Below are 17723 nucleotides of genomic sequence, written 5' to 3' on the forward strand. Positions count from 1 at the left end.
CCCAGGGATTGAACTCGCATCTCCTATGTCTCCTGCATTTGCAGGTGGATTCTTTACCACTGGCGCCACCTGGGAAGCCCTTAATACAGCAGCATAAACTCATAAAGAGATTGGACTTCCTGAATTTCAAAAATAACCCACTAGCGATTGTACCTGGGTACACAGGCTTTGCAAAACTGTTCAGCAATGTCTAGCCCAGCTGAAACTTGCATACTATACCCTGACTCAGCAATTCCATCCCACAGGCACGCTATGAGTATTCACCAAGACGTGTAGGAGAATGACCCTACAGCCATAGTCCCAACAACAGCCTCAAATGAAAAAACGCCCAAATATCTGTTTACAAATGTCCATGCACATAGAAAGCATATGTAGGTTGTGGTGTATTTATACAAGAGAATACCCTACAGCAGAAAGGAGTGAAATACAAATAACAGGCAACAATGAAACTCACAACTCTTACGCTGACTGGGAGAAGTGAGACACCAAAGAGTAGATGGTATATTTCCATTTATACAAAGTTCAAAACCAGACAAAATGAATTCTGGCTGCTTGAGAGCAGGAGGGGTTGTTAAAGCCAGAAAGAGGCATGAACAGGGGGTACTCAGAAGGTTGTTTCTCGATGGAGGTGCTGGTGACATGTAGAGTCACCTGGTGACAATTCACCAGTCCTGTTTGTTGGTCTCTAAGTTGGACAGTGAAGAAAGCTGGGCACTGCAGAATTGATGCTTTTGAACTGTGGTGTTGGAGAAGATTCTTGAGAGTCCCTTGGACTGCAAGGAGATCCAATCAATCCACCCTAAAGGACATCAATCCTGGGTGTTCTTTGGAAGAACTGATGTTGAAGCTGAAACTCCAATACTTTGGCCACCTCATGCGACGAGTTGACTCATTGGACAAGACCCTAATGCTGGGTAGGATTGGGGGCAGGAGGAGAAGGGGACGACAGAGAATGAGATGGTTGGATGGCATCACTGACTCGATGGACATGGGTTTGGGTAGACTCCGGGAGTTGGTGATGGACAGGGAGGCCTGGCGTGCTGCAATTCATGGGGTCGCAAGGAGTCGGACACGACTGAGTGACTGAACTGAACTGAAGGTACAGGACGTGAGCGGTCTCACTGCCCTGGCTCCTGCCCCCTCAGGGTTCACTCTCCTGGGTTTCTCCCTCTCCCCTTCACCTACTCTTGTTGCACAAAGAGATATTCGTCTCTAAGACAAGTTCCTGCACCAGCCTTTAAGAATATAATTTCCCCCACCTGGAAGGGTTAGGCGGGCTTGAGGAGTGGCCCGGAGCCCGGAGCCCGGAGCCCGGCACTGCCGCGTGGTGGCTATGCCTGGAGCTCTGGGTCATCACCAGCACACCTTTGGCCTCCGGGGCTTGCCAACTGGGCAGCCATAGAAAAGTGACTTGGCTGCTCTTTGCCGCAGTCTCCTGTGAAAAAGTGACGATGTTAGCACTGACCTCAAAGGGCTGAGAGAGAGAATCAAGTGGACAAACACGTGACCAGCACCTAGACTACCACCTGGATGTGTAGCCATCACTGCTGCTCTGAACCCCTCATTTTACAGAGTATCCAATGAAAAGAGCTCCGTTTGGGGTTCTTTTCTTGCTGTCATACAGCCTAGCCAACTTCAGACTCCAGTACGAGTCCATGCAGTGGAGGGGCTGGATGGTATAGAGGCTGAGAACAGAATCAGGCCACAGGCACCAGGCTGCACTCGGAATCCAGGCTTGCCTCCAATATGAGCTTTATACCCCCTCCTCTGCTAGTTGAGTTCTTTCTCCAGAAGCAAATGGACACCAGCTGGACTCACCATTCCAGTCCACAAGCTGGTCCAGACCCAACTAAATTCCTTAAAGGGGTTCCAAATTGGCTGAAGCCAGGACCTTGCTACATAGGTTTTTAAAAATATCACTTATAACCAATCAGTTTCTCTCTTCCTTATTTTACACACCCACATGCATGCACACACACTTTATTCACAACTGGATTTTAAACTTTTGGCTGTCCTGGGTCTTTGTTGCTGTTTGCACGGACTTTTCTCTAGTTGCAGCAAGCAGGGGCTATACTTCGTTTCGGTGCCTGGGCTTCTCATTACCATAACTTCTCTTGTTGAGGAGCACAGGCTCTAGAGCGCGTGGGCTCAGTTGCCCCGAAGCAGGTGAGATCTTCTGGGACCAGGGATTGAATCCATGTCCCCTGCATTGACAGGCAGATTTGTAAACACTGGACCACCAGGGAAGTCCTACTATTGTTATTTTTAAATGCTTAAGTATTCTGTAAATGTCTGTTTTAATTTCTAATAAGGTTCAGTCTTCATAGATAAACCCACACAACCAAAAGCTCTTTGGAATCCCCACTTTCAGAGTGTAAGGTGGTCCTGAGGCCAAGAAGTTTGAGAGCCACTGAACGAAAGCAGGAAAATGGTACTACGTTCCCTCTCTCCACCCCCTTCTCCGTTCCCCTCCTCCTCCTGGGCCTCCTGTCCCACAGCTTGAAGGGACCCTGGGTGTGGCCTCTCTCTAGCTTTTGCCTTGAGAGCCCTGCACTGATCTCTTTCTGCTGGGCTTCTGTAGGGACTTGAGAAAGACTTGGGGAATCTGAACGTATCTCAGCTCCCTGGAAAACTGAGTCAGGCAGAACATGAAATAAGAAGAGGGCTTCACATTTCATGTTCTGGGGTTAAGAGCAACACCTGCTGGAGGCTTCTCTAGTGGTTCAGCAGTCAAGAATCCACCTGCAGTGCAGGAGATACAGGAGATGCTGGTTCGATCCCTGACTGGGGAAGATCCCCTGGAGTAGGAAATGGCAACCCACTCCAATATTCTTACCTGGAGAATCCCATGGACAGAGGAGCCTGGCAGGCTGCAGTCCATAGAGTTGCAAAGAAGTGGACACGACTGAAGCGACTTAGCACTGCTGGAGGCAGAGAGTCTACCCCCTGGACCAAGAACCCAGGCAGGAAGACTTGGGAGTCTTCAGTGGGAATGTTTTGTTCTGATTACATCTTCTTTGGTAATAATTGAAAACAAAAGTTCTTACTTCTCCACAGTACAAGCCACCCATGCTATGGGAGGGAAAGAATTCTTGGTAGGAAACATTACTTTAGGAGACAGGAGAACACCTGTGATTAAGGGGAGAGTCAGAACGTGATCACTACGGAGGCCGGTGTGAAGCATCCCCACCTCTGCAGGGGCGACACGGGGTGGGGGTGGGGCCCAGAGCAGAAAAGCACGTTACTCCATTTGAACAGCAACATTTGCAGCAAATCAAGCTGTAGGTGTGTGGATAATGACAGAAGCAGGCAACCCAGAAGTCCCAGTGTTCAAATCTAATTCTTCCTTCATCTTTCAGGTGAGCATAAAGAGAAATTTTCTTCTCAAGAGTTGTTAGACTTGAAGACAGAGAGAGGAGGCTGGCTACCTGGTTGGAACCCTAGTTCTGTCACTTGCTGTGTGAACTCCCCATTCCTCATTCTCCCTATCTGTAAAATGGGGATAAATAGCCCCACGACTTGAGCACTCTTTACGTGTGAAATATTATTATTCAAGTAAGTCTCTATTAAGAGGTAGGCAACTATGGTGGTGGTAGGAACATGAAAATTCTCACCCCCTGTCTTCGAAGTAATCAGGCCACCATCTGCAGCAGAAGCAAGTCCTTCTGTTTCTAGGAGGACATAGACATACCCTTTCATGTTTGAATGATTCCAGTGTGGAGTTCAAGGAAGCTTTTTGGTCTCTGTCTTCAAGAACAAGCCAAATTGCAGTTAACAATTTTTGTTTGGTGAATCCATGAGGCTGGAGGTGAGCAGGGGAGAAGGAGCAATCGGAGATCTGAGAGGGTGCGAGAAAGGAGTTACAGACTATAGTTGTCACAGAGAATCCAGAGCTCATAATATGACTCTACCTTCAAAGCCAGGCTTCCCTGGTGGCTCAGTGGTAAAGAATCTGCTTGCCAATGCAGGAGACCCAGGTTCGATCCCTGGGTCATGAAGATCCCCTGGAGAAGGAAATGGCAACCCACTCCAGTATTTTTGCCTAGAAAATCCCATGGACAGAGGAGCCTGGTGGGCTGCAGTCCATGGGGTGGCAAGAGTCAGACATGACTTAGCGAGTAAACAACAATACCGCCTTCAAGACCAGGGGTTGACATACAGGTTTGCACCCCACTGAGTCTAGCTGCATCACTTAAACTGGACAAATTGGATGGACTACCATGGCCTCTTGGTATTTCCACCTCATTTCAAACCTGCATCTCCTGCCCCAGTTTTGGCACCACCAAAGTCCCACATCCCAGACAAACCAGGTTGATGATCATAAAGATCCCCATCCACTCCTTAAATATTAATGAGAAACTTCATTCATGTATGTGCGTGCTAAGTCGCTTCAGTCACGTCCGACTCTTTGCAACCCCATGGATCGTACCCCACCAGGCTCCTCTGTCCATGGGGTTCTTCAGATAAGAATACTGGAGTAGGTTGCCATGCCCTCCTCCAGGGGATCTTCCCAAGCCAGGGATCAAACCCACATCTCTTATGTCTCCTGCATGGCAGGCAGGTTCTCTACCACTAGCATCACCTGGGAAGCCCCCACATTCTCATGACTCTTTCTCAATAATGCCTGAATGATCATATTTGCTGGGGAAAAAAAAGGAAAACACCTCATGAGATGCTTTTTCAGATCCTTCTGGCCAAGAACATCCACTGTGTTGCAGCTGCTTGGACCCAAGTTCACTCCTGTTGGGTGCAGTTGTGAGAGTAACTTACCAACATCCTCCTCCTTTTATCCCTTCCCTGATTTAGCAGGAAGATATTTGTCTAAGCTCCTTGTGGAGGTGGGGAAGAAGAGGGAGATAAATGATGTGGACCTATATGGTTGGCCACAGGGAGCACTAGACCAGTGAGGGAGCACTCTGTCACTTATACAAGCCTCCCAGCTCTTCTATCCTTATCTGCCTGGAGTGCTCCAGCAGAGATTCCCTGCTCGGTAGGAAGTGGTCTGGATGACTTAGATTTTCCAAAGCTAAAGTTCCGAGGCTCCAAATGCCAGGAAAGTCTCTCTTGCCCCAGGGACAGTGTCCATGGATGGGCCTTCGTGGATGTTTCCAGACACTTTCCCTAGTTTGAGTCATCCCCATTGCCTGGTGCCTTCAGGGCCTTCAGGATTGGTGGCTGCCCTGATGCAGCTAGCTCTGAATTAAGAGGAAGGAGCTAGACTAGCACCAGACAACATCCGCTGGAGCAAAGGTAGACCTAAACGTTCAGCCTGGAGTGGTCCTCCTGGACAAGACTGGGGAACAGCCTTGTCATGTCAGTTGTGTTCTTCAGTTACAAGTAACTGAATCTGACAGGATAACTAAAGAGAAGCAGGAATGTACTGGAAGGACATGGAAGAGTTCAGAGACTCAAAGGAAAGCCAGAGAACCAACTTGAAAACAGAACAAGGCCATAACGAAGGTGTAGTCTCTTTGGGGTCCACTGTCCACATGAATCAGCTCCAAATAGCTTCAGTCTCTCCGTGAAAGATCAAATTCCCAGAGGAAAGTCGGAAAGGCCAGCTTTCGTTACATGTCTGCCCCTTTACTGGGCAACATTATTGATGGTACCTAATGGCAGAGGACAGGGGAGGAGAAGAGAGAGTTATTTTATCAGAAAAGGATGCCATGGATGATGGGTAGGAAAAGTATTAGATGTCCCTTACAGGAAGACCCAGTGGCAAATCTGCTCAGAGATATGGCCCTGGAGCCCACCTGGATTATAGAGGAAGAGGCCAGAGATGAGTTTAGCAATTCAGGGCAAAACTGATAGTGTGGCAGACAGCATATTATCAGAAATTGTTTCATTAAAAAATTGGTGATATTCTTATCGAAGAAACTAAGAAATGACAGAAAAGTCTAGAAAGAGAATTTTTAAAACCATCTTTAATTCCACTATGGAGATATGACCACAGTTAATCCTTGAGGGTGTTTTTCTCCTGCTATGGATTCTTGATTAACATAGTTGAGGACATATTATGTGTATGACTTTGAACTTGATGTTTAAGCATCAGTAACTGCTAGAGGAATATTTTTGTACCATTGACCTAATAAATGACTTAGCTGTAGCACCTAGTGAAAGAGACAGAGGAGACCCCTTTGGGCACAGAATTCTACCAATACTGGGGACCAAGCATCCACTTTCCCAGCCTGGGAAGTTGCAAGGCTTGCCCTCCATGCCATAGAAGGTTCAATCTGGACACCAGCCAAGGCGGTGGAAGCTTCCCCAGACATGGTCCTATATAAGGAAAGCCCCCTCATCTCCATTTTACAAACTTCCAGGAAATCTTCTTGTGTTTATATTGCAGGGAACTGTGACTCTAGATTGTTCCTGTCGGTTTCTGCAGGTTCTAATGGATTCTACACTGCCCTTCTGACATAAATAGATCACATTTCCCCCTGATCTTTAGAGGGGTCCCTACCTTTGTTAAGTCACTTGAAATGATGTCAAGCATATGCATCACGATGAAGAGCGCAGTTACTAGGATGATGGAATCACGGGAGAATCCTAGTTAAAATAAAGCTATAACTATCTTCATAATGTGTCATGTATAATACAGATGTGTGCGTACTTAAATTCCTGAACCTATATATTTATGAATTTAAAACTGAGAGCTTGTTTGTTTTGACCTTTGCTGACATTTGCTAAGGGATGGAATTTGTGCTGATATAAAAGTTCAAAGTCCATCCCTTGGAACTAGAGAAATCTGAACAGTTCCTCAATAAACCCTCAGGAAGAGAACAGGCCATGTTCCTATTAACAGAGTCTACCTTCAGAATTGGATGGAATCACTCTTGAAAGACTTCACCCTTTGTCCGCAGGGGAGTACTACTCCTCTTTGTTTTTCTAACTCATCCTGGGTGTCTCAGACTCCAGCCTCCCTCATTCTAATATCTTCAGGGAAATTTGTTTTCTTTACTAAAATGCTTCATCTCTACAGAAAGGGAGTTCCTAGCTCAAGACTGGGGACTACTGGACTTGGTCTAGTGACACACAAGGGACTCCTGCACAGGGAATTCTTTCGTCTCGTATTTCTTCTATGAGACTTTCATGAGCTCCTTTAATTCTCTCATTTCTTATCATTGTTCTTCAGCAGTCTGCTTTAGTTCTCTTCATTTTTCCAATCTATTTCTCCTCTTGAGTGATCTAGCCCACTCAAGATCCTGAATTTTCTCTCTCCGACCCAGCTTTCTCTCAAGTTCCAGACCCACTTACCCACACGGTACTCCACATTTCTACCTTAAAGTTGTCACCAGCACCTCACACTCAGCATGTCCTCCAAGCTTACTCTTCTTCCTGTGTTTCTTATCTCAGTCAGGGGCACCATGATTCGGTCAAGCCAGAAACTTACGAGTCATTACACCTCCCTCACTCTATCCTCATTCTGTTCACTAAATGCTATTTAATTTTACTCATTTGGTGAATCAATTTTAACCTCCTATTCTGTGCCAGACATCCTGTTGAGGATCTAATGGTGAGCAAGACTAATTGGTCCCTGCCCTCACGGAGCTTACAGTCCAGTTGGGGAAACAGACAAACGATGTTATGAAAGACATACGTGGACTGTTAAGCATATAGTCTGGGGAACAAGGAAGCCCTTGAAGGAAGGACATTTAAGAGAAGAGCTAAAGAATGCCTTAGGAGTTAACTAGATCAAGGGCTGGGGTGGGGCGTTCCACTTCTAAGCAGACAGAACACTGTCCAGAAGGAGGTGGAATGAGAGAGACTTCAAGGAAGCCTTTGTGGCTCATGCAGAGCAAGTTGCAGGAGTAATGATAACAGAAGAGACTGGAGAGGTAGGCAGAGGCCCTACTGTTCAACTTCTTGTAAGGATGTTGGGCCTTCTCCTAAGAGGACAGAGAAGAATCTGAAGACTTTGAGGGTAGAGTCGAAAGGTAATAGATTTATGTATGAACATCACTCTGGGTACATGGAGAGTGGATTAGGTAGGGCCTGAGCGGATGTGGGAGGGTAGAGGAAGAGAGCCCATTGGCTTCCTTCCTGCCACTCCTACGACCATGGTCCCCAGCCCTGAATTTGTCTGTCTCCTGCTTCCAGAAGAAGACATTGCTACTGTTTCCCCACCTCATGCTCCACCTTCAGTGTGGCTTACCTTTCAACTTCTCTCAACAGAAAGGAAAACCAGTGAGTCTACATTGTGCTCAAAATAAAGTTCAAACGCCCTAACTGGCCACAAGTCCCTTTAAACCCAGCCTTCGCCTCCCTCTCCAATGCTACATCCAAGCACTTGTCCTCAAGTACCCTACGCCTTGGTCCACCTAAAAGGGAATTCAAGAGGCAGAGAGCAGTTTGAGTGGAACGGCTCAGAGGAGCAGAAGTACCCGAGCCAAGGCTGAGGGCTGAGCCCCAGGTCCAGCGTGTTGACCCAGCTGAGAGCAAAGAAAACTGGCTCAAGTTGGGGTTTCAGACACTTGGTTTCAGGCACCTTCAGGCAGTTGGCTCTGAGTATCAAGGACCAACACTTGGGAAGCACTCGGGAATAGGGCTTCTGGCAGCTTGGACGTAAGACCAGAGGCATAGTTGCCAGGAGGTGGTGACAAGGACAAGACTCCAAGCTTTGAGAGATGGGAGCTTAAGAGCAGGACCCTGGTCACAGGAGAACTGAGGTCCTGGGGTAGCCAGGATGCCAGCTGATGAAGAATGGGCAGGACCCAGAGATGGGGGGCTCAGAAGGTCAAGGACAAAGGCTGACTCAAGGTTAGCTTGGTAAGGAGAACCCCTGGGGAGCTCTTAATAGTCTACCTATAAAGGAATAGAAGCCAGAATGAATCCTAGAGTATAAAGGGCAAGGCTAGATGTCGAGGCTGGAGCAAGAAGGACCTGAAGGAAGGAGCCAGGCAGCTCCTTCTACCCTGCACACTAAGATCTTCATTGCTGTGGCTAATCCACAGGACACACACAAGTCAAGAGCAGGACGATTTAGCCCAATAAACCCCAAGGAACTGTGATGACTCGGGGGGCCCATCCCACTTCAAGGTGCATGAAATCTTAACATTAGGGTGGTTCTGAGAGTAGCTCTGTAACTCTAAGGAGGGCCTCTGGAGACCTTGACTGTGTACAGTTCTCATGGTAACCGAAAGACTATGACATACTTAAGAGGGTGGTGAGGTCATAGAACCCAAGCTTTAAAGTAAGTGAACCATGTGTACCTCATTTATTTTTAAAAGAAACCTCTGAGAAGAGCTTAGGACAATTTTTTCCCCCTGAGTGCCATTTCCCAAAGGTACTCACAGAACAATAAGGTGTGACTGTAATGGCTGCACTGAGTTGTCTTTTGGACAGTGTTAGAAGGGACATCAAGAAGGTGGACAGAGAACTAAGGCAGTTGAGATGCATCGATGAGCTCAGCGCACGATGCCTGTGTGACTTATACATGCACCCGTATTGCTGCTGTGACCTGCACCCGTACCCCTACTGCCTGTGCTACTCAAAGCGATCACGGTCCTGCGGCCTCTGCGATCTCTACCCATGTTGCCTGTGTGATGTTAAGCTTTACTGTCTTCGCCCATCTCTCAGAAGTTTGGAGAGGAAAGCCATTAGAGCCATAGAGGATGAGAAGAGAGAGCTTGCCAAGTAAGACAACATCTTCAGGTTTTTATATAGTTGGTGTGTTAGCCTCCTAGGTTGGAATAAGGGAGGAGAGGGTGACAATCAATATTGAACAAAGATGAACCGGGTTCAAGATAATGGCTCTGGTGACACAGAAAAGATTTAAGAAAAGAAGAGTAAACGGGTGCATAATGGGAACTGTAAGCTTCTCAAAAGACAGTGTAATGATGTCGATTGGCAAGGTTGTTTTCGGCTTATGGCAGGAGCACCAACATGATAAATCATGTGGCTTTAATGAGGGAAAGAAACAGGGGGTGTCATTAAAAAGCTATTGGGAGCAGCAAACTAAACATTTTTTCTGGTTATGAGTAAAGCGATTTGAGTGTATTTCGGCTTACAGAAATGACTATAGGAGAAGTAATAATAATTGATCAAGTCAAACATTTGCCAGAGGCTTCAAGAGCAGGGGAGCAAATTGAACAATAGAAGCATTTATTTGGTTTTGTAGGAAATCCTTTCTCCTATTCTCCAGCTCTTGATGACTTCAAATTCATCTGGTATTGGGTTTATTGTCTGCCTCCCCCTTCAACTATAGTAAAGATTGTGTAAAGAAATTGCAGAACTGAAGCCACGGTGTTCAGAATACAGTTGAAAAGGTTTTAATTGAACTGGATAATTTTGAATGCACTTTACAAGTTTTTTTGGTCTTCATCACATTTACTTTTTGCCTGAGAAAACTTTCTTTTTCTGTCTACATATGCCTTTTAGTCTGTAACTACGATAGAAAAAAATAGTTGAAAGCACTGTCACCTCGTTAAACAAACTATGGTACATTCACACATTGGGAGAATATGTCGCTGAAAAAAGAACTGATGAAGCATTTTAAGTATTGTCATACTAAGTGAAAAAAGGTGCAGAAAAACTACTTAATATGTTACTATTTTTTAAAAGATGGACACAAATAGATGATCTTTTTATTTAATTATATTTGACATAACATTGTATAAATTTAAGGTGTACAATGTTGCAAATTTGATACATTTATATATTATAATATGATTGCCATTGTAGCAATAATTAACCATCTCTATTGTGCTACACAGGGGCTTCCCTAGTGGCTCAGTGGTAAAGAATCCTTCTGCTAATGCAGGAAATGAGGGTTCTATCCCTGGGTTGGGAAGATTCCCTGGAGAAGGAAATGGCAACCCACTCCAGTGTTCTTGCCTGGGAAATCCCAGGGATAGAGGAGCCTGGAGGGCTACAGTCCATGGGGTTGCAAAGAGCTAGACAGGACTTAGTGAGTAAACAACAACAACAACAAATTGTATTACATAATTATTTCTTTTAGTGATTGGATTAAGTCCTAGCCTCTTAGCCAGTTTGATGATTATAATACAATGTTTCTTTTGTCTACATTTACTATACTGTGCATTAGATCTCTAGGATTTACTACTCATTGCCAGTTTGTATCCTTAAACAATGTCCTTCTTATCCTAGTGATAAGATTAATAGATTAGATGATAGATTAGACAGAGAGACAGATATATTAATAGATGAATAGATAGGAAGAAAGAAAAAAGAGGGAAGGAAAGAAGGAAGGAAGGGGAGAGAGGAGAGGGAGAGAGAGGAAGAAAGAAAGAGATAAGAAAAAGAAAGATGATGATGGATGGATAGATGAAGACAGAAAGAGAGAATGAAGCCTTTGACAACAGGGACAGTGATGATTCCATGGAAAGGGCAATAGAGCAATTATTGTCTAGGTCATCGGTCATCAAAGGTCAGTAATGAACTTCCTTCAATAGTCTGAGATGGGACCATTGCCAAATAAACTCATCTACACTCAATCTGAACCAATTTTAATTTTTACTCCATCGAATATCAAGTTACATAAATTTCATGCAAGGGTCCTTTTTAAAAAATATTTGGTCTAAATGAACGGTTACTTGTGAGTAGTCTGTGTCTACTTCCCTGTGCCACTGACTATTCAAATACCCTTGCTCCAAGTCTACGCAGTCTCTGTCTCCAGGCTGTCTTACTCTCCGGACTCTCCAGGTGAGTTCTTCACCACCTGGGCATCCTCCGCTTACTCTGGGAGTCTCTACTTAATGATCTGCAGTAGACACGATTTCAAGCTTAAATCTCAGCAGTGTGGTTTATACAAGAGGTAACGCTTTCTATGGTTTGTGATACTTTTCCTGACAATGTCTGGATTTTTCGCTAATTTTTTTCCTGTTGCCTGCAGCAGTATATGAAGCTGCTGATGTCTTCTGGGATCTCTGAACTGATAATCCTGAGTCCATTTCAGAAATGACCTCAGGTCTGCCCTCTCCCCAGCTACTTTTCTTCCTATTCAGACCTCCTTGGGAAACTCTCCTACGCTCTAACAGCTTGACATTTCACTGTCCTGAAGAGCTTAGTTTACCTGCAAACCTAAATATTCAAATTTCTGAATATGAATGAAAATGTTAACGCCTGGTCCAGCTCTAGTCCCAGAGGACTCCCACTATTATTTTTTTCAGTGAAATGCCTCTTTTCTTATCTCTCAGCTCCCAATCCATGACTGAATGGATTCAGAAATATCATGTTGATTCGATTTTCAAAAAACAGTCTTTGATGTGAAACCTTCCCAAGGCTTTTAGAATTTAGAAAACATAGGCATGTGACCTTTTACCCCTTAAAGCAAAAGCTAGCAGTTTGGTTAGGTATGACATGTCCTCTTAGATGCCAGGACATGTTATCCAGAAGATTCTTTGCCCAATGGAGAAGATTCCTTGGCCTATAGTTGCCATGGCCCCACTGGAATTGTTTTTCTGTGTGAGAGCCTATGTGCTCTGTCTCTGGGTGTTCCGTTAATAACGGGCAAGAAGTTTTGGCAGACCATATAATTTCCCCCAAAAGTCATTTGAGCCTTCCTGAGCCTGTATGATTGGTGTGTATTTGATTGTGTGTGTGTGTGTATGTATGTTGTGTGTTTTTAGTCTGGGTACAGAAGGTCCATATTCTTTCCACTGTTTACTGAGCAGCTACTTCTAAAGACACCTTGGCGGTATCTTCAATAGTGGAGACCCAAGTAAGTACTTCCATTTCATTGGCTTCTTTGAAATTCTTTTCTTTTTCCCAAATTCCTTTTGTCCTCTAAGCACTAGCCCTTTCCCTGACTTCCTTCCTTCCTCTTCTGAATTGAGAGAGACTGAAGTTACTGAGTTAGATTTTTCTTGTAAGAAACCATGTGACCAGCCTGATGTCAAGTTAGCACTTGATTCACCCCCGCATTTCGTGGGCTTCCTGTCCTCTGTACACAAATGGTAGAAACAAAGCCAGCCCCTCCTCAATCCTGCCCTTAGAAGTGAAGTTGCTCAGTCACGTGTGACTCTTTGCAATCCCATGGACTGTAGTTTACCAGGCTCCTCCTTCCATGGAATTTTCCAGGCAAGAGTACTGGAATGACTTGCCATTTCCTTCTCCAGGGGATCTTCCCAACCCGGGAATCAAACCCGGGTCTCCCACATTGCAGGCAGATGCTTTACCCTCTGGGTAAGAGCCATCCTGCCCTTAGGAGTTCATTATCTAATTATAGCTCATATTGGAGTGGCTCCAACATCTGGCTCTAGCGTTCATGGGCAAATGAACCTTGATGTGCAGCTGTGCCTAGGAACGCCCTAGGCTCAACGCTGGGCCCTTTGCAGGTACCTGGAAATTCATCCTGAGACTGCTTCCGTCCACTCATCCAAGTATCCTTGGTTGACCTGCAGCTCAAGAAGTTCCCTTAAAAAAAACCCCACCTCAGAGGCATCATCTTCTGAGAACTTCAGAAACCAGCCTTCTGGTTTCCTTTTACCCCTCACACTCTGAGTATGAAGTTCTCCCTGCATCACCCTCATTGGGGGAGGCTGATGACTGTCAGCCCCCAGTGTGCATTCTTTGTGGTTTAGCAGTGCCTCCCTGGGTTTTAAGGCCTCAGGCAAATCATTCCACTCCCCCCCCAACCCCACCTCATTCTTTGACCCAAAGATCAGGGCATAGTCACACCGTGGGAAGCCAGCAGAGAGGAACCCAGGAACTCTACGGTTTTACCTTGGCTTTACCTTACGGCTGGTAGCAGGTTGACTCTCCCACTGAGAGGAGAGCTCGCTGTTTCCCTCTGTGTCCTTGCAGAGCTGGAAGCAAGTTGGGCCCCTCGGTCCCCTCTCACCACAATCTCTTTGTACCCACAGGTCTCAGGGCCCAGGCACACAGGGCAGCATGATTACGAGTTGCTGCCCCTGCAGGCCAAGTGCATGTCCATTATTTGGCCTTAGTGTTTAATGACACAGGACTTGGGGCTTGGCCACTTAAAGCCTCCTATTTCAGGGAAGTCTGTGTAAGGTGGAGCCTGATAAAGAGACTTACCTTTATCAGGTGAAAACCAAGTGCCTAGCAGGTCATCTTCATTTAATCCTTGCAACATCTTGGCCAACTTAGAGATGATGAAACAGAGTCAGGGCAACATTCTTGATCATCAGGATATGGGAGAGCCAGGACTTGAGGCCAGGTTTGCCTGAGTTCTGGAATCCATGTGCTTAAACTGCCTGGTCAGCAGTGGTCAGAGTGATCTGCCGTCTGAAACCAGCAGCCAGCATCACCTGGAACTTGATACAAATGCAAATTCTTGGTTCCCTCCTCAGATCAGCTGAATCAGAAACTCTGGGGGTGGGGCCCAGGCACCTGTGTTTGAACAAGTGCCACAGGTGTTCAGATGCACCTGTGTGGTGCCACCCTGCTCCCACTGAGGGACATACTTCTCCAATATCATCCAAAATCAAGAGAGAGACAAGGCAAGGAAACAGAAAGAGGGAAAAGAAGGAAGAGGGAAAGATATGTTGGAAAGGAACAAGTAAGCTTAACGGGTTACTGGCAGGGGTCTAAGTTAGGGGGAAAAGTAACTAGAGGAAGGTCAGCCATCCTCTGGTTCAGTGTAGAGACTGGCATTTTCGTCATCCTCTTTACCTTATTCATCACTCGGCAGAAAACTGATTCATCTCTTTGTGAAGATGGCTGGCGGTATTACTCCCCTTTGCTCTGGGCAGAATCACATTCAGGAGCGTGGTCATACCTTTAGGTGAAATCCAGTTTCAGGCGGGAGGAGAGGTGACACCCCAGAGTGGCAGACAAACAGCGCTGCCCACTCGCTCTTCCCCAGTTTTCCTAGGAGGCTTCTGCCACCCACCAAAGAGGCTGACTTGCCTCTGTTGACCATGACTGACCTCCGCCCTCATGATCACAGTAAAGCAGGCCATCTCCCTTTACCCAGAATCTCACAGAGCCAAGGGAAATCTCATGTAAGGTGATGGTACATTGCCAGGCAGGAGTCAGGTTGCAAGTTCGGAGTTGAATCTAATGAGTAAAATGAGGCTTCTGCAATTTCTCCTAAACCCACACATCCCACAGGTCATACCTGACCTAGGAGCAAAAGAAACAAGAAATCGGATGCAGCCTAGACTTCGGGGGCAATTTCCTGAAGACCCACATTTGTGAGACCCCCGTGCATCTGCTGCAATGGAGTGATGCAGAGTGACACAGGGCCAGAGCGACAGGAATAGTGGAAGAGGGGAAATCTAAGAAAAACCCAAAGCAAACATGAATTTATACCCCAATATTCAGATTGCTGAGAGGAGGAGATGGATCTGGGAGCTGGCTTTGCCTTGTAGATCGGGCTCCCAGATCCATCTCCTGCAGAAGGCAAGAGGGCTTTTGTGGGTATGTTAAAACAGAAAAAATAGTCCATCTTATTGTTTATCTGTACTTTGAGTTTTCTGGGCTTACCAGGTGGTGCTAGTGGTAAAGAACCTGTCTGCCAATTCAGGAGACACGAGACTCGGGTTCGATCCCTGAGTTAGGAAGATCCCCTGGAGAAGGGAATGGCTACCCACTCCAGTGTTATTGCCTGGAGAATCCCATGGATAGAGGAGCCGGGGGGGCTACAGTCCATGGGGTCACAGAGTCGGCCACGATTGAAGCGACTGAACACAGCACATTTTGAGTTTTCTACAATGAACTTGTATAACTTATGTAACAAAAAGCTGTAAGTATATAAACAAAATTCAGTGTAAAAAGTCAGAATAATTAAAATATATCTCAGATTAATCACCCAGTCAGAGTCCAGACTCCTCAAAACAGAAGAGGTTGTAGAAAGCACACATGCCAAGACCTCCCTTTGGAGGCCAAAGATGCAAGATTTGCCAGGAGTGGCTCTTAGAATACAGATTTTTTTCTTTTTTTAATGTTAAGGGAGTAAAAAGAAGAGCATTTCAGAGCATTAGGTTGTCTTTGGAAGGATCAGGCAATTAGAAAGAAAGTAGTCCCTGAGGAGGCCCAGAGCAGGCAGGACTGATGCCAGGCCTCCAAGACTGAGTGTCTGTACACCTTAAACTTACAATACTGTATGTCACTTATCTCTCAATAAAACTGGAAAGAAAAAGAAGAAAATTAAAAATAAACAAAAAAATAAACTTCCAGAGAAAGATCTGGAAGACCAAACACTCACTGATAGTTAACAGGGGTTTACCTGTGGGAGGGTGTGGTTTCCATGGACTGACTCTCATTTTTCACTTCATACACGTCTGTAAAGTTTGACTCCTCACAGTGACTAGTATTTATTTACTTCTGCTGTTTTTTGGGTTGTTTTTTTTTTTTTTAAATAGAGGTTGAAATGTCGCTTGTCAAGTTGTGTCTGAGTTCCACGGTGCTTGTCCCTCCCTCCCTTTCCTTTTCCTAACCTCCAGACTGAGAAGAACAACAAATAGAATTCTGGCCTCCTCTTGCTGTAGCAGTAACATTTTAGGATCGGTAAACGTGTGCGGCTTTGAACCGGATCAAGTCAAGGTTCGAGTGAAGGACGGAAAGGTGTGTGTTTCGGCCGAGCGCGAGAACAGGTACGACTGCCTGGGGTCGAAAAAATACAGCTACATGAACATCTGCAAAGAGTTCAGCTTGCCCCCGTGTGTGGACGAGAAGGACGTGACGTACTCCTACGGGCTCGGCAGCTGCGTCAAGATCGAGTCTCCCTGCTACCCTTGCACGTCTCCCTGTAACCCCTGTAACCCCTGTAACCCCTGTAGCCCCTGTAGCCCCTGTAGCCCCTGTAACCCCTGCAGCCCCTGTAACCCCTGTGACCCCTGTAACCCCTGTTATCCTTGTGGGAGCCGGTTTTCCTGTAGGAAAATGATCTTGTAAAGTGTAGGAACCTAGGACCTAGTAGAAGTCACGTATGCAGCCAGGCAGCTCTTCCAGTGTTTCTCTCCCCCTTCCCATGGTCCCTGTTATTCAATAACATAGGAAACTGAATACATAACTGCAACCCACTGGCATGTGCAAGTCTCTTGGTTCAACCCCCACTCCTGAGCCCCACCTGGTTAGTGGGCATGGGAAGGACGAAGGGATGGGCATGGAAGGTGAATGGTGAAGTCTGCCCTCCAGTGTGCAACTTCACACCCCACTAATGCCAAAGCCCGGGAAAAGATATTTTGTGGGTGGGCATCCTCACAGGTTGCTTTTCCAAATGAGTCAGTGACATGACCTAGTCCAGAAATTAAACAGTCAAAGCAGAAAACGAGACTAGTTAGGGTTGAAGACAAGCACTTTTTCAAAGCTGCTATGGCAGGGAGTGCTGGAGAGAAAGTGACTCCTCAAGGGACACGTGGTTGGGTTTTGACTGGGGGCAACGCACAGAGTACACACGTATGGGGGCAGCAAGCCCACTGACGGAGGGTAGGGTGGCCGTACCGCTGCTGCTTCTCAACACTCCTGTGATTTGGGGGACGGGCCAGCTCTGGCTCAGGGTGGTTTGCAAACTCCTCAACATTTATTTCAACTATCTGCTTTCCTCAGTCCCTAAAACTCCTTCAAGGCACAGAAGTTCAGGCCAACATTCATGAGTGGAAAGTACAGCTTTCACAAAACGATAGCATAGTTCACCTGAACTTGGATCCTCACGGACACGGCCCATGAGTCACTCTTGACTGCCAAGACAGAAATAAGTGTAAAGAAGAGGGAGATGATGGGGCGGGATCAGAATGAGAACATGGGCTGGTTTCAAGTTTGACTTTTACAAGGAACATAAAACCTACACGTTTGCA

At 46.1% G+C, this 17723-nt stretch overlaps 1 protein-coding gene and 1 long non-coding RNA gene across 2 annotated transcripts; one reads left to right on the plus strand and one right to left on the minus strand.

Moving 5' to 3' along the window:
• Positions 1-374: 374 nt before the first annotated feature.
• On the minus strand, positions 375-9126 carry LOC145511051 (uncharacterized). The gene is made up of 4 exons (XR_014057466.1): positions 7279-9126; positions 4665-5609; positions 2837-3838; positions 375-910 (listed from the first exon to the last, which is right to left on the minus strand). It is a non-coding gene; the product is annotated as an uncharacterized LOC145511051 (long non-coding RNA).
• Positions 9127-9180: 54 nt separating this feature from the next.
• Positions 9181-16949, plus strand: ODF1 (outer dense fiber of sperm tails 1). Its single transcript, XM_081503500.1, has 2 exons — positions 9181-9633; positions 16371-16949. The coding sequence occupies exons 1-2, from the start codon at positions 9314-9316 to the stop codon at positions 16819-16821; spliced, it is 771 nt and encodes a 256-aa protein (XP_081359626.1). The 5' UTR covers positions 9181-9313; the 3' UTR covers positions 16822-16949.
• The last annotated feature ends 774 nt before the right edge of the window (positions 16950-17723 follow it).

Source organism: Giraffa tippelskirchi, chromosome 6 (genome assembly GCF_054371585.1).
Source record: "Giraffa tippelskirchi isolate mGirTip1 chromosome 6, T2T-mGirTip1v1.2.pri, whole genome shotgun sequence".
NCBI lineage: Eukaryota > Metazoa > Chordata > Mammalia > Artiodactyla > Giraffidae > Giraffa > Giraffa tippelskirchi.

Bases quoted from the DNA above. Each gene is read 5' to 3' on its own strand.
- ODF1 (XM_081503500.1), top strand. From the start codon at position 9,314: ATGGCTGCACTGAGTTGTCTTTTGGACAGTGTTAGAAGGGACATCAAG. The intron at 9,634-16,370 runs GTAAGACAACAT...CCTAACCTCCAG, and splicing joins GAGAAGAGAGAGCTTGCCAA to ACTGAGAAGAACAACAAATA.